The sequence below is a fragment of the Oryza glaberrima genome, chromosome 4 (assembly GCF_000147395.1).
Source record: "Oryza glaberrima chromosome 4, OglaRS2, whole genome shotgun sequence".
NCBI classification, from domain to species: Eukaryota; Viridiplantae; Streptophyta; class Magnoliopsida; order Poales; family Poaceae; genus Oryza; species Oryza glaberrima.
Window position 1 is genome coordinate 28,433,132 of NC_068329.1, and position 15,041 is coordinate 28,448,172.

A 15,041-nucleotide genomic window follows, 5' to 3' on the forward strand; every position below is an offset into this window, starting at 1 on the left:
CGTTATTTATATCCAACCAAAATGATCATCAACGGCACAGAAGGCTAGACCAGCTTAAAATGCAGAAACTCAAAACTGTAGAAATAATTCACAGCCATCATAGTATTTCAAATTCAGAAGAAGAAAAATACAACAGAAAAAAAAAGAAGAAAAAAAATATACTCCGAAGCGACTTGCTTTCACCCATGGGCCGGGGCGAGGCCCACTGCGAACGGGCTGGGCGGCCCAAGGTACGGCATGCTCGCCGTCGGCGGCGCGGCCGACGAAGCAGAGGCGACGCCGGGGAACGCGGCCACGGCCGGCTCCGTCAGCGGGACGCCGGGCGGCGTGTCGCCGGCGCCGGAGGTGGCCGGGAGAGGGTCGCCGCCGCCGCCGCCGCCGCCGCCGCCGTAGGCCGGCTGGAGCTGGCAGTCGGGCCACCGGCAGTCCGGCTGGACCTTCCGCTCGCCCCACGTCCGGTGGGCCAGCCCGAAGCCCAGGACGAGGCCCACGACGATGAGCGCCGCCGCGAGGCACAGGAAGATCTTGGTCGCCTTCCCCACGTAGCAGCACATTGCAAAGCTAAGCTCGTCGTCTTCTTCTTCTTCCTCCTATCCGGCGAGCTCGTCCGGCCACCGCTCTCTCACCCACAATTCACAAAGAGCATGCGATGCAACGCCGCAGCCGCACTCGCAGCAGAGAGCACGAGAGGGGAAGAGAATGAGGCTGGAGAGAGAGAGAGCAATGGCGAGAGGGATCCAGCTCCAACTCCAACTCGCCTCGCGTTTTTGGCGGTGGTGCTGGCTGTCGGCTTTGCACTCGTGCGAGGCTTCACGTGAAGGAGAGAGAGAGATGGAGATATAGAGAGGTTCGTTAGTATCACGACCTAATCATCATATTATTAAAGTGAAATGATCACCATCGGTGACTGCATGTTTCTGAACATTTTAATCTCTTTTGCAGTCAGTGCAGCTCACTGTTCAGTTAGTCAGTGTTGTATATATGAACAGCAGAAAACATACTACAGTAAAGTTAGAAATTCAGATTATGGCAAGTCTCGTTTCTGCAGTTTATTCCAGTAAGTCAGCTCTGCATCGATCTAACTAACTCAGGTACAAACAATAGTTGCTATCATATCACACCTAAACTTGTCTGCTGTTAGTGATAGGAGATGCACTACTCTGCCGACACATCTAGTAAAAAGGTAGTAATTGATTGAAGGTAATTAACTGGAGTCTGGGACAAGATGATAAATGAAGTGTACAAGTTCAGAATAATGCTACAGTGGGTCTTCAGAGAATTGGATGGTGCAGGTTATGTGGTGAGGGTCCATGGTGTTGGTCCAATAATTCTCTTACTTTTATTTCTCTTTTGCCCTTTTTTCCCCTTAGCTTTTAATACTCTCATTTTGGATGATTGAATAGTGGAGCACAAAGATGAAGGAAGGCCTCAAGACAACCAGTGGCATGTCCATAGTTGGTCACATGTTGCACTGGGCCAAAGACCAGCTTGCATTTTTTGTTCATTCCTAGGTGTGGTTAGGTATGCAGCTTTAGGTTAGAGCCTTTTATGATGCAAATTCTTTTGATTGAAATGCAGAGCTTTTGCTAAGCTAATCATTAATTAGTAGTACCCTGCAACAGCAAGATAACGGTACAACCTACTAACATGGTCTGCAGATTTTACAATGAATAAATCAGCTGCTCGTGACACTTACTTACACCTGGGGATGTGCACTTTCTGCGGTGGCTGCAGAGATCATGGCAATTTTTATAGCTCATCGTCAGAGTACGCTTTGGAACTATACCATCCATCATCATGTGAAGTGAAAAGGCAAAGCACTACTAGGCATGCCAGATACTGTCAACAAATCTTTTTAGTCTAAACTCTGAAGTCTGAACCACATATTTTTCAACTGGAAACACATGCAAGTAAATTTCATAGAGCATGGTAAAGCCACAGCTGCAGCCTGCAGAACAAACTACCGCAAGGCACAAGCCTATCAGTTCAAAGGGACACCATTCAGAGTCACAGGAGCAAAGCTAGAATGTACACATGGACGCATTTTTCCGGACCTGACCAAGAAGCACCCACGGTCACAGAGAAGTTTCTGAAGATAAAGGTAACATCTATATATCTATTCCACCACTATATCAGGAGGAGCAGTAACTCCAAAGGACTCAGCAGAAGCGTCCACCATCTTCTTGACCTCATCTGGGTTGGCACCAACAATCTTGTTCACCACCTCCTTGTCCTTGATGAGAAAAAATGTCGGCATGGCCTTCACTCCAAGCTTGGACGAAACACTCTGCATGCACACGGTATATGATATAGCAGCTTGGCTCAGTAAACTAATTTAATGAGCATATATGCATAGCAGTTTTGTAACAAATGGTTATGCCATGATATTCAGTAGAAACAATTGAACATCAAAGATGAAAGCTCCGAAGTCTAAGGACATTTTCTAGACAACTCTATGTGAAATTATCAGTTTAGGCATCCACTTTCTCTACTTTCTATTCCTCAAAAGACACTTCGCTTTCAGAATTCAGAACAACTCAGAGAAAATACGACCATGGGATGTATTCCAAAAATACATGCATAAACAACACGTCATGAGACCAAAAATAGGAGAATGGTTTCCTTCTTTAAAAAAAAACAGAGAGAATGGTTACCTGGACATCATCAACATCCACATAGAGGAACAGTATCTCAGGGTGTGTCTGAGCTAGCTCCTCAAACTTGTAGTTCATGGACAGCGAAGTCACACACCATGAAGCCCCAAAGTGGGCAACAACCTACACAAAGTCGAGGGGTCAATAACCAAGTTAACTTCTGAGTGAGTAAAAAGAAATTTCTGGTGCAACTGCAGCGGATAATTATCATCAGGAAAATTTTCAATTTGGAACTCAGTTTGTCAATTACAGTTACAGTGAAAGAAAAACGAGAAAGACCCAGAAAGAACGAAAAGAACATGATTACAGAAATCAGGTTGCATGAAGCATCCATCCCCACAAACTATTATACATATATCGTTCTAACAAAATTATAATCTACAAACAGCAATTACAAAAATCGTGGGCCGACCAAAATATGACTTGAGAATAAACAACATCAATATTCATCATGAGAGACAAAGCAGGAAAGATGTGGGGGAAGCCTGGCGAAAAAAAAGAGGTGGGGGAAGAACAAGGCAAGGAAGAAAAAACCCACAGGGTGGCCTTCGTTGCTTGCTTGATTGACGAACAGATCCCATGACTCCTCCTTCTCAACCTTCACAACTTTGGAATTGCCAACCCCCTTCTGCTGCTGGATCTCCATATGGCCTAAGAAGCAAGAACAGAACCCTCTCCCTTTCACTCCGTGTTCTTGGTCTCCTCCTCCTCCTTGCCCCTTTCCCCAAGACCCCAACAAGAAGAGAACAAAATTATCACAGACTATCTACAGGAAAGAGAAGTGGCAATCCTCCTGAAGATTAGATAAGCATGGGGATTTATATTCTAAAGCTGGTGGGTCCTGCCTTATTTTGGCTGGTAGTTTCTTCTGGAGTCAGTATCCTATGCAGTACTTCAAAAGCTATGAGCTTATATCAACCACATAAAAGATATGCCCAACGGGAATAAGGGCCGTGATGCAGAAAGGGTAGCAAATTAATAGAGAGCTTATCTCCTAGTGGAAAAGGAATGCTTATCAGGTGGGTACTCGCTCTGAAATGGTAACGTATTCTACATGAGCTGGTCAATTTATTAGCATGACAACAAATTGTGGATGTTAGAACATATTGGAGATGGTAAATTACAAAGCGATGTTTTTGTGTTCCTAGCTCCTTGAAATCGGATATATCATAAAGTATCATCATTTTGCAGAGCGCACCTACTGCAATTTCCATATATTTCTTATTGCAATAATCGAATAACAAAGAACAATAAGTTTGTATTCTCCCGCTCTAGAGTAATAAGTTTTGCATGTGGCAACCTTGCAATAACATCCAGTTTAAAGCTACCAAGTGAACAAATTAGGAGATCCATACGGAAGGGAAAACGTAGCTTGTTTTACTTAAGGTAGCACACATGTCACAGAATCACCTCAAAAACATGGACTGCCTGAGGTTAGAAGATTAGTTTGCTGCCATTCCTAGAATTCCTGCAAAGCAAGTAATAACTGTGAATTGTCATTTTCTGCGTTAACTAAAAGTAGAGACGAGACCAAGAAATTTACAAGTCTGGATGTGTTCAAATTTGATGGACATCATAGTAACTTCATATAAAATATCTCTTACTCAGAAAAATAAATAAAAAATAAAAAATCTCAAGTTCAGTGTTACGGTTTAGTTGAAGACTTTGATACTGAACAGAACCATGAGAAATTAATCCAGTCTCTAGGAGAGCTTTGGCAAGTTTAATCGTTTCAACAAGATTTGGGGTTTAACTGCTCTCACTTATGAAAAAAAAAACAGCTTTTTGAGAGAGGAAACCCTCTAGAAGTTCCCTTGTTCCTTCAAGCAGGCCACGAGTCCAGAATACTTGAAAAAGAAAGATAACATGATGATTTGATATGGTGCGAGTTTAATACCAACAACCCTATCCATTGGTGGTCCTAATTAAAAAAAAAGGTGATGGCAAACAGACATGCCAAAATCAATCATACAAAAAAAGAACTACCAAAAAGAGATTTATATTCCAATCCCCCATTAGCTTGCCAACCATGGTGACTGTAGACGGTAGATACACAAAAACTAGAAAGAAAGGGGGAAAAAAGCACCGACGAATTGCAAAACCACACGCAATTTCTCACAGCAGTGAAACAGACCACTGATCTACAAAGATTGAAGCGTGCGAGCTGTGAATCAATTGGAAGTACACGATGTAGCATAGCGTAGCATAGCATAGCATAGCGCCATTCTACTCAAAACTACTACACACGATTTACTTCGATTCGAGCATGTGGGAAGTGGTAAAAGGAGATGGAAACTACAGAGGGTTTTAACCTGAACCCGACAACCAAACTCCACGCACACCATACGGAAGAAGGATCCGACCACTCCGCGGGCTGGGGGGCAGCAAAACCGGGGATTCCGGTAGGGAAGGGGAGCGCCGCAGCCGCAGATGAGAAGACTGGTGGCGGAACGCCGGAAAAAGCCGCGTCCGAAGGCCTCTGATCTTCTTGTGATGGGCTAGCTGGCAATCGCAGAGTGGGGGCACCTCTCTCATTCTCGCTTTTCCTTTTTTTTATTTAAGAAAATGGATTTACTACTCCCTCCATCCTACAATATAATCATTTTTAGAATTCATAGCTAAAAGTTACTATATTTTGGGACGGATATAGTCATTGAACGGATTATGCTTAGGAGCATATACTTGCATATAGGAATAAATTAAATATTTTAAAAAATAAATTTAATAATTACTTCCTCTGTCCTAACATGGAGGATACTTCCAATTGAATCCTAGTAATATTTTGAGATAGATGAAGTAGTTTAAAATAAGTGATCCGGTAGAAAATGATCTGACACATATATTAAATATGTTAAAGGTGCTGGATTATTAGCTATCTTAAAGGTGCTAGATTAGCTGCTCTCCTAGCGATTTGGAGAGGCGCATCCAATACGGTGTGGACACGTTGTTTCGTTACAGTGGTCCTGCTACCATGGGCCAGCTGATTGTTTGGCCCAGCGACCGACGGCCTTTTACTGGCCATCGTGGCATCGGTGGCGCGGCCTTGCGTCGTCGTGGTTTGGCTGTATGCTCAGCCATCCGCGAGCCACCGCTACCGTCTTGACGCGTGCCCATTCTCCAACCCATGTCCGGCTAGGATTGAGCGAAGGCTGTGTTTCTCGTCCGCTCCGCTTCAGCGAATCGGCACCGCCGCGTGTCGGCCATCAGCGAGACAGCGACACCTCCAAGGCTCCAATGCCCAGCAGCCCCTCTCTCAATCCATGGTAGTGCTCTGTCATAGTGTACGGGAATGACAGGGTTGGCTGCTCCACTAAAAATACGCGCGGAGACCCCCATGAGGAGCAGATCGAGGGTACCTGCATCGCTCCTTTCTTTCTTTCATTCGAAGCTGGTTCTGTTCCTTACTTCTTCCTCTTAGTTCTTGTTTTTTGTGGAGACGGTACTTTCCCTAGTCGCATCATCCCGTATGCTTTGATCTTTTTCAGTTGTGCTTCGCTCTGGATTTCACCATTGTGATGTCGATGTTCTTCTGACCATGCCTATGCTCATTGATTTTGATTTTTGTTTTCTGCCTTCTAGGTTGCGCGGCCAACCCTTACCGAGACGTGGTTTTACTGCTCGCCGAGCCATCCGCGTTGCCCCCTTCCACTTCTCGGCATCCGCTCGTCGTCGTCCTCTCCGCATCCGCATCTCTTCCCAATTTATTTGTTCCCCTTTATGTTCTTCACTGTGGCTGCACGTACAACAAGCTTGAATAGCATCACATACTCCCCATCCCGTCCTCAGCATCGGCGTGCCGCATGGCATCGCAGCGTCGCCTTCTTCTTCGGCATCAAGGTCGACTCGGTGGCTCACTGCTAGCACAGATGGCGGGCGGGGAGTGGATCTTTCAATTCTTCCTCAGCGACTTGCCCGACGGTGTTGCTAGCTGACACAACCATTTCCTCAATGGCAGAAATCGGCGTACGGTCTACCTGTCCTCCTCCGGTACGGTTTCCCTTCTCTTATCTCTCATCTAGCATAAATTGAAGATAATGTTCTGAATTTAGGCTAAATTTATCAGATGTTTGTTTGGGAAGTTCGTTCAAAGATTCAGATAGAACCCAGCACATTTCCGAATATTGGTGCCTCCAGATTTCTCTCTCTATTTCTTTTTTAAATGTTGCCTTCTGATAATTCGAACTCTGCGCCAATTCCTCTTATGGAAAGAGAGTCGATGTGATGTCATGAGGCAAAACATGAACTGGTGAGCTTCCCTGAAACCTGTTGATTCCCTGGCAACATTGATGTTTTATTAGGATGAATTCTCACATTAATAGCTTCCTTCCATTAGGGCTTTCAATGTTCTAAACTTTTTTTTTTAGAGAAATCATGTTCTAAACTTTTGATTGGTGAAAGAAGTTACAATTACTAAGGAGCTCTCATCCTCTCCTGCGAATGAGATTCTATTCATTTTTCTGTTCCTGTACTTTAAGCATGTCAGTATGCCACTACTTCATTGTCCAAAACTGAGCTCCAAAGAAAGGTCAAAGTGGCCAGCTTAGGATTAAAACAAGTTTAGCAGAATCTTCTTACACAAATTATTTGGTGTTTTTCAGCATACAGGTAAACAGACGGCTAGACTTCATGATACATGCTAATGTTGGGAGGGGCAAGCCACTATGCTCAGCTCATGGATCTTCAGGGACGGAGCTGCCAGCATATTACTGACAAACAAATACAAGGTAAATAGGCAGAAGAGATCCTTCATGTGCTTTGCTCTCCGATGTTCTCCGTAGAGAAAAGAAAAGTTAATCATTTCAATTATTTATTTTTATTCATTAATTATATGTAATTAGTAAATTGTTGTGTTGTATATGTGTTACCATTTTGACAAAAAAAAGAGCACTCCGATTGATCATTTTCTGAACCATACAGGAAAAATACTCCATGCTTTTGTATGAGCTGTTCTTAGTCTCTTACAGAATGTGCTGTGGTCTTAATCTCTGAAGGCTGAGCTGTGTTAGGTTGGAGCACTCCGATCCAACTCTTTTGCCCACCAAATCAACTTACCAATGCCAAGCCAATTGAGTGCTGCAAAGCACAAACAATATGGTCTCTATAGCCTGTGCAGATATAGCTCTTCCATTGGTGTGTTCTGCCACCACATCACTTCCAAAGTTGTTTCCAAGCTAAAAATCATGCTGCAGTGGTGGTTCAATCCCACACTTGAATAATTGGTGTTTCCTGCACTGATGTAGTAGTGACTGCCTTTTCTCACTTGCATAATTGATGTACTTCGCTCACTTTTTTATCTTAACATATTTCATAATATCATATAGATTCTCCTCAAGGACTGCGACAAGATTGAAGCTCATGCTTAGCAGGAAAACCATTTTTTTTTTTACGGAAAGCAGGAAAACCATTTGAAATACCTATGGAAATATCCCTACACATGTGTTAACCATGATGATCTTTTCTTTTCGAAATACTGTAAGGCAGGTATATCCATCATCTTTGTCATCTACAACTGCCTTAGCTATACAAATATTCAACTCTCAAAGTAGTTTGGTAGCTAATTAATCAGACAGGTGATGTAAATGTATACATCGTCCATTGATTCACAGTGGATACTCAGTTGTTGCATTTAAATGTCTCTTTTCAGGAACCTTAAGTTCATTTACATGGCTATTTTAAGAGTCCACTGCTCTGATTAGTAACATAACACTGACTGAAATGAGGATCTGTTCATTAATTTGAGTTTCTTCTACCGACTCAGTAACATCTCTCCATGTGCTGACTTAATTCTCCAAACTTTGAGTTCTACTGACTTAGTAACATCTCTCAATATGCTAAGTTAATTCTCCAAACTATTAACTTAGGAATGATTTAACTTGGCACATATTTTCTTAGTGTTCAAGAAATGATTTTAGCAGATGCTTGCCATTGCACCTGGTGATCTAAGTTGACTGAATTGCTGAGGCGGATATGTTTCTTGAACAGAAAGTTCTCATAGTGAAGTGTCAAGTCTCTTCTTAAAACTAATGAATCTGAAATATGTAGTCGGTCTTTCATACCATAGTTGATAAATGCAATACTATTGTCTCATCTGACTGGGTTTTTGGCCAGTTCTAGAGTTTACAGATATTATCTTAATACTGCAGTCCTCGCAAACAAAACTACGAGAAATTTAACCATGTTCCATTTTCAGTTAGTTGACATAACGAACTGCATCTTGTGCCCATTGATATTGGATGAGTCATACTATGCTTGCCACCCCTGCTATGTATTGTGAAATTATTGTTTAAATTATTAACTATCAGGAACTGTTTCTGGCGACTTCAGTTATTAAAAAAAAACTATACAGGTTAAATAATGTTCTTAGTAGGTACACAAGGAATTGACTGTTGTTGTTAGGTAATCCTCTTAGACAAACCTTGCAATCGTACATTTCTTTCTGTGCGTTACAGTCTTACATGCTACAATACCACGCAGCGTAGCGCGCGAGCTCACTCTAGTAATCTAAAAAGAGTATGGCCTAGTCCGTTAACCATAGTGCATCTTGAAATCGATTGGAAGAAGGAAAAAAAAAAGGCATAGTCCGTTCATTTCTCATTGTGATACAGTGATACTGATTTTACCTCATTTTTATTAGCATATTTTTCAAACTACTAGACAGTGCATTTTGTGCAACTTTCTTATATAGAAGTTGTTTTAAATTATTAGATAAATTATTTTTTAATATTTGAAGTAATAAACCTCAATTAATCATGTACCTGCAGTTAATCTTCGTCCACCGCAAGTTCTGTGGTTCTGTGGAATATATTCCAAGTTTGCAACTGAAAAACTTCATGAGCACTGACTGCATTTGCACTACAGTTCAGTGGATGCATCGACGGAGAATGAATACACATTCCATGACAGAACTAAAACGCAGGGAAATACAGAGTTACAAATCATATGGCACGAACCGATACACATTTCGTGGCATAACCATCATTTTGATGCAGGAGCCAGCAGCGAAGTTCTGCCGGGCAAAAGTAGCACACCATTTTGGAACCCACGGTTGCATACAAAGTTACTCCAGAAAATACATTGCAATGCAGTTAATATTGCTCAAATCAGCTACAACAGAAAGAAAACACATGATGCATGCGTGTTCTCTTCTGCTCACAGCGCACTAGCGCAGTGCCACTCTCCTTCCTACTGTACAAGTTACAAGAAGCAAGCGGCCTCATCAGCTTCAGCCAAATGATATCCCCAATGCTGATCGATTATCATCACATCATGATGGCCACAGCAACTTCAGCCATAGCTCAGCCTGGAATCGAAGGACCGGGCTTGTGTGTGCCGTCTTGGTATTCCGATCTCGCAAGCATTTACCCTTGAAGCGAACCTCAATGAACAAATCGTCTCCCCAACGGATGATGCCTCCGGAGAAATGTTGACAAACATCAGCGTTTTGGAATCACCTCCAAGGCAAGGCTGCAATAGAAAGTTGATATAAGAAATATGTTTCAAATAAATTCAGGGATTGCAGGTTTTTGTATTACCATCCATTTGCACAAGTCACTCACCTGCAAAAGGTATGTAAGTTTTGAGTTCCTGAAGGGCACATGATCGTCTCCTTTCGCAATTGCAAAGATAACATCGCTAAGAGCTGACAAGCTTTTATTGATTGCCTGAAACATAAAGAAAACAAACAGATAAGACAATGTGATTATCAAATAAGAATATTGTAAATTTGTGATGAACACACTCACCTGAGTTTCCTTCAAACGATCACCCGTGGAGCCACTTTTAGCAAGGCGTTCACTGCCAGCTAAATCAATCAAGTTAAGGACACCTTGGACTTGTTGCCCAGTGTTCTGCATTAAGATCAAAAGAAAATTAGTGACATACATTTGCTCAAGTTTCAGTGGTTCTGTTTAGTTAGCATGAAAATGAAAAAAAATATATTGTGACCAGTTTGTAAAGTTTCAGCACTGTGATTAATATTCAAAAATATGGGTGAAGCGAGTACCTCATTTGATCCAGATATCTTCAGTGTGAAAACAAAATGGCTCCGGGAAGATTGTTCATTCATTTGGGTCCTACCCACAGACCTGGTTCAATGTGGTGAAAAAAAATTTAGACTCACTGTTGATATGTAGACTAGGTGGCTAACAGACACATGTGAATTCAGATATTAAGTGCTAGCTTGTATAAAAGGTAAACCCTCTTATGTTTCTGCTCTCTCTAATATATTTGAGTGATAGATGAGAGAATCATCTAGACATATCTAAAGCATTGCTATTTCAAATATAACATTAAACTGATAATGGTCAATACCCTTAGAGCAAACAGTTACAAGGCACAAGTGAATGATTAAAAATGAATAAAGCGTATTTACCTGCTTTGGGATGCTTTCGCTAGAAGAGAAGTTACGTCGGCGCTACTAAAAACATCAGCAACAGTAAGGTCAGTGACGGTTGTGTTCCCTTGTGGATCATGCTTTATGGTGTATTGTTTACTGGTAGACAGATCAAAGTTATTAGACCGACCAGGTGCTAACAAATCACGAATTGTCTCATTGTATATTTCCAACATTGATGCCTGCACATAGGAAAAACTCTCAGCAACACTACATAGAATGTACACTTCAGAATCTGCATTGCACTATGGATACTAACCTGCATACTGTACTTCCATCCTTGAGATTCAAGAGACTGACTTGTCTTAAAAATTTGCTCCAAAGAACGAGGTATGATGCCTTTCTGATCACGCCCTGGTGGACCCATCATTGTATAAGTTTTACCAGACCCTGTTTGACCATAAGCAAATATGCAAACCTGCATCATGCAAAAATAACTTAAGCATACCAAATTGACAAGTACTTCAAAACTGAAATAAACTAGAAACATCAGTCAGAGTTTCAAGATAATGGTGATTATACAAATGCAGAATGCAGGTGATATATACTAGAAACATCAATGTAAAATGTTCACGGCTTTTAGCATGTATTTGTGCTTATGTGGTGGTGCTGAAGAGATAAAATTTGGGGTGCCACCATATCAATTAAAACAACTTTCATTTGTTCTTGAAATAAAAAAAATAAAGTTAGGATATTTGAGTTATTAGAGACAGGAACCTCATGAACAGATTATTCACCAATACTTCATTGTTGTAGTGAAATATTCATACCTTGTACCCATCAAGTGCACTTTGAACTAGTTGTGACATTTCCACAAACACATCTTCTTGTGAAGCACCGTGATCGAAAACTTTGTCATATGAGAAGGAAAATCTCTGACCTACATCAACACAAAACAATAAAATGAAGTCTCCGATTAACTTTACCACTGAAAACTTAGTGGGGGAAACATAGTTTCTGTTTAGCTTCAACAATGAATATGATTTTACCTTGGTTCATCAAATCAATACCACGCCCGGCAGATTCAACTGATGTTGGATATGAAATAAGGGCTTCTTCTGCACCACTAGAATCGTTGTCTTGCAAAAGTGGTCGGACCCTACAAAACACTCTGATGTTTCCTTTAAGCTCCTGCAAATAGAAAGGCTAATCAGTAACAAGTAGCAATAGCAAGATGAAAAAATTTCAGTATTTACTCAAAAATTTCTTCTGTCAGTAAAATAGAGAAATTGTTTTTAGTAAGAAGTGCTAGTATGCTGAAACAATTACCAATATTGTATTGTGCAGTTTCTTTCGTAGCTTGTCAGCTTCAACAATTTGAAATTCTGCCGATGCCAAACGTTCTTCCAGATCTTTTATTATCACCTTTTGTTCTTCATATCCTGTCATCGCCTCAATTGCAGTAACATCAGCAAGCTGCAAAAGTAAACAATTAGATCAAATGTCATATAATCATATCTCACATGTAAATCAGCACTGACAAAATATTATTTCTAACCTTCAGTTTATTTGTTGCAACTGCAAGTTGTTTCTGCAAAGTTTGAATCTGTTCTTGTTGCATACTACATGTTTCCTGAGCAGAAGCATAATGGTGAGCCAAATAGTTGCGCACAGAAAGTATTGATTTGGTTAATCTGAAACCACTAACCTCAAAGGCTGACACTTTTACACTCAAGCTTTCACAGTCTTTTGTAGACTTGCCTGCTAGTTCCTTGTAATTAGCAAGCTCAGCACTCAAGGTATTTACTTGAGAAACAGACTGATCACGGTCTTCTCTAATTTGGTGTAGCTCAATTCTAAGGCAATCCACTTCTTTCATAAGTTGTTCTTTCATTCTAATGGCCTCTTGTTGAGAAGTCTAACAGAAATCAAAACAATTAAATGTTTAAGTGAAACAAGAACTATACTGCCAAAAAAAATTATCAATTCACGAAAAAACACAACTCACCCTAGAAGAATCCAAATGGTTCTTCATTGAATTGTTTAAATCTTTCAGAGAAGCCATTGTTTCCATCATGGCACTCTTCTCTTTTTGCAATTTTGAGATGATGTCCCCACTCTTAGAGGCATCAGCTTGAAGATTACTGTTGTATTGCTGCAAGCTGGTGTTGTACTCCTGCAGTCTTTTGTTCGTGTCTTGGACCATTTTCAGCTAGTTCACAATTTCCATCCATCAGAAAGGAACATTATATATGACTCAAATTCATGTAAGACTAATAGAACATTTCTGAACACGTACTTGCTCACTAAACCGTTTTGCTTCATGGCTGACTCTTTCCAGGTCCACCGACAGCAAGTCGCGGGACGCCTCAGCCGATTCCCTTTGCTGCCTCTCCTTCTCGTAGGACTCCACAGCAAGCTGCCAGTTTAAAGGTCAACAAGTGTAAGCCGTGGCTGAAACCAATCACACAGGCACACAGCAACAGTACATAACTATGCAGCTTATTATGCGATAGATGAGTTCTAACCATCCTGTCGGCCTTCTCCTTGTTGAAGCTTTCCTCCAACGAATCGCACTGCCGCGTCAAGTTCAGGTGTGCAGCTTTCAGCTCTTCCAGATCACTGCTAAGCTGGGCCTCTGGAAGTACAGTACCCCAAGAACATAAATGACCAGAATAAACTCAGTCACTACGATGAGATGGTACTCTGATGACCAAACAGCACACATGAATGCTCAAAACCCAAAAGAGTACCATCTTGTTCTCTTGGTGTGATCAAATAAATACAAAAAAAAGAGAAGTGCATTCGAATTCATTACCCAACTCGGCGTGCTGGGCATTCTCTGCATCCATCGTACTACGGAGCTTCTCCTGCTCGACCAAGTAGCCGTCCACCAACTCAATGTACCAGCGGATGCAAGCTCTCAGCTTCTTGATGTACTCACTCATCTGCTCAGTTCTCCCCTGCACAGGTCCAACCAAATTCAGGAAACCCGCCCCCCAAAAATTCTCAAACAGAACGAACGCCAAGAAATCCCCCAAAAGAACCCACCTTGTAGTCGGTCTTGCTCTTCCCCTTCATCTTCTCGGCGAGCAGCCGCTCCACATCCTCCCTCCCGGTGAACTCGATCACAGGCGCCGCCGGCCCAGCCCCGCCCTCGCCGCCGTCCACCGACGCCGTGTCGCTGTTCGTGCCACCGCCGTTGTTGATTGCCGAGAGGACATTGCGGCGCGGGCCAGGCTTGACCCCCATCCCCCGCCGCGCGTTGCCCAAGTTCTCCTTCTTCTGCAACAACAACAACAACAACCACACCCCACAAATCGCAAGAACTAAGCTCCCATGAATCAACCCTCCCCCAAAATAGGCGATTTCTTTCCACAAAAGAGAGAAAATTACCGGGTAAGGGCTACGGGGCGTGAGGGAGGAGGCCATGAACTGGGATTAGTGGCAGGATTAGGGGTTATAGTTAGGGTTCTCTCCTCCTCAGTGGTGGCGGTGGGTGGGAGGAGGGGAGCTTTCTTGGGGCCGGATGGAGTGAGCTCGAAGGCACAAGAATCTCTCTCTCTCGTGGCTTACAAGCGCCGACAAAGCCGCGCTTTAGATCCGAAAAACCTCGAGAAAAAAACTGCGGAGCCGATGAGATTGGGGAATGATTCGAAGTTTTTGAAGCCACCGAGCGGAGATTACCCTCGATTTTTCATGGATTTCTCGCCTCGCTCGGATCTGAGCGAGAGATGTGTGGGAGAAGAGAGAGAGAGAGGAAGGAGAAGAAGAGGACGAGGCGGCCGAGCTATTTCGAAATATTTTGAACGCTGACGCATCAGGGGTACCCACCCCACCCCTCCGATTTCGATTTATTTACACCCAATGCCACTGGTGTTAGTTTAAAGCCCAAGCCGGCGGTGACCAGGTCGAAGTGGCTGGCCGGCTCGGGCAGGGTCATTCGCGTAATATGATTGGTTAGTCAGGGGTAGTTTCGGTATTGCTGTTGAACGGTCAACTTCGATGTTGTGGGCTTCGAGATTCGCGTCGCCTTGGGCCTTGCTGATAATGGG

The 15,041-nt window shown here is 42.5% G+C and overlaps 3 protein-coding genes and 1 long non-coding RNA gene across 8 annotated transcripts; 1 reads left to right on the top strand and 3 right to left on the bottom strand.

Annotated features, from left to right (window-relative positions):
- Positions 1-76: 76 nt before the first annotated feature.
- On the bottom strand, positions 77-848 carry LOC127770569 (uncharacterized protein Os04g0629400). The gene has a single exon (XM_052296334.1). It carries the CDS (start codon positions 552-554, stop codon positions 180-182), a length of 375 nt encoding a protein of 124 aa, XP_052152294.1. The 5' UTR covers positions 555-848; the 3' UTR covers positions 77-179.
- A 1,038-nt stretch (positions 849-1,886) lies between these two features.
- Positions 1,887-5,136, bottom strand: LOC127770568 (thioredoxin-like protein CXXS1). Of its 2 annotated transcripts, XM_052296331.1 has the most exons (5): positions 4,967-5,136; positions 4,065-4,122; positions 3,193-3,372; positions 2,655-2,777; positions 1,887-2,287 (listed from the first exon to the last, which is right to left on the bottom strand). In XM_052296331.1, the coding sequence occupies exons 3-5, from the start codon at positions 3,298-3,300 to the stop codon at positions 2,117-2,119; spliced, it is 402 nt and encodes a 133-aa protein (XP_052152291.1). In that variant the 5' UTR covers positions 3,301-3,372; positions 4,065-4,122; positions 4,967-5,136; the 3' UTR covers positions 1,887-2,116. The 2 variants fall into 2 exon arrangements, with proteins under 2 accessions (XP_052152291.1, XP_052152292.1); XM_052296332.1 differs by lacking the exons at positions 4,065-4,122; positions 4,967-5,136 and having other exon boundaries at positions 3,193-4,037.
- A 730-nt stretch (positions 5,137-5,866) lies between these two features.
- Positions 5,867-9,378, top strand: LOC127770517 (uncharacterized). Of its 3 annotated transcripts, none has more exons than XR_008017011.1 (5): positions 5,867-6,006; positions 6,234-6,641; positions 6,718-6,900; positions 7,253-7,378; positions 7,976-9,378. It is a non-coding gene; the product is annotated as an uncharacterized LOC127770517 (long non-coding RNA). The 3 variants fall into 3 exon arrangements; XR_008017009.1 differs by having other exon boundaries at positions 5,948-6,093; positions 7,976-9,377; XR_008017010.1 differs by lacking the exon at positions 6,718-6,900 and having other exon boundaries at positions 5,948-6,093; positions 7,976-9,377.
- A 197-nt stretch (positions 9,379-9,575) lies between these two features.
- On the bottom strand, positions 9,576-14,759 carry LOC127770515 (kinesin-like protein KIN-14H). Of its 2 annotated transcripts, XM_052296256.1 has the most exons (17): positions 14,383-14,758; positions 14,038-14,271; positions 13,805-13,949; positions 13,515-13,624; positions 13,286-13,405; positions 12,995-13,198; positions 12,695-12,904; positions 12,545-12,619; positions 12,316-12,462; positions 12,036-12,177; positions 11,817-11,926; positions 11,306-11,464; positions 11,026-11,228; positions 10,657-10,738; positions 10,397-10,501; positions 10,211-10,315; positions 9,576-10,118 (listed from the first exon to the last, which is right to left on the bottom strand). In XM_052296256.1, exons 1-17 carry the CDS (start codon positions 14,416-14,418, stop codon positions 9,939-9,941), a joined length of 2,367 nt encoding a protein of 788 aa, XP_052152216.1. In that variant the 5' UTR covers positions 14,419-14,758; the 3' UTR covers positions 9,576-9,938. The 2 variants fall into 2 exon arrangements, with proteins under 2 accessions (XP_052152216.1, XP_052152215.1); XM_052296255.1 differs by having other exon boundaries at positions 12,545-12,904; positions 14,383-14,759.
- Between the last annotated feature and the right edge of the window lie 282 nt (positions 14,760-15,041).

What these genes read in the sequence shown, in the direction of transcription:
- LOC127770569 (XM_052296334.1), bottom strand. Translation starts at nt 554, where the DNA reads ATGTGCTGCTACGTGGGGAAGGCGACCAAGATCTTCCTGTGCCTCGCG.
- LOC127770568 (XM_052296331.1), bottom strand. Translation starts at nt 3,300, where the DNA reads ATGGAGATCCAGCAGCAGAAGGGGGTTGGCAATTCCAAAGTTGTGAAG. An exon ending in CAAGCAACGAAGGCCACCCT is followed by an intron (nt 2,778 to 3,192) that starts GTGGGTTTTTTC and finishes GACTTTGTGTAG; the next exon opens with GTTGTTGCCCACTTTGGGGC. An exon ending in TGGATGTTGATGATGTCCAG is followed by an intron (nt 2,288 to 2,654) that starts GTAACCATTCTC and finishes GTGTGCATGCAG; the next exon opens with AGTGTTTCGTCCAAGCTTGG.
- LOC127770515 (XM_052296255.1), bottom strand. Translation starts at nt 14,418, where the DNA reads ATGGCCTCCTCCCTCACGCCCCGTAGCCCTTACCCG. An exon ending in AGAGCAAGACCGACTACAAG is followed by an intron (nt 13,950 to 14,037) that starts GTGGGTTCTTTT and finishes GGACCTGTGCAG; the next exon opens with GGGAGAACTGAGCAGATGAG. An exon ending in CAAAACGGTTTAGTGAGCAA is followed by an intron (nt 13,199 to 13,285) that starts GTACGTGTTCAG and finishes ATTGTGAACTAG; the next exon opens with CTGAAAATGGTCCAAGACAC.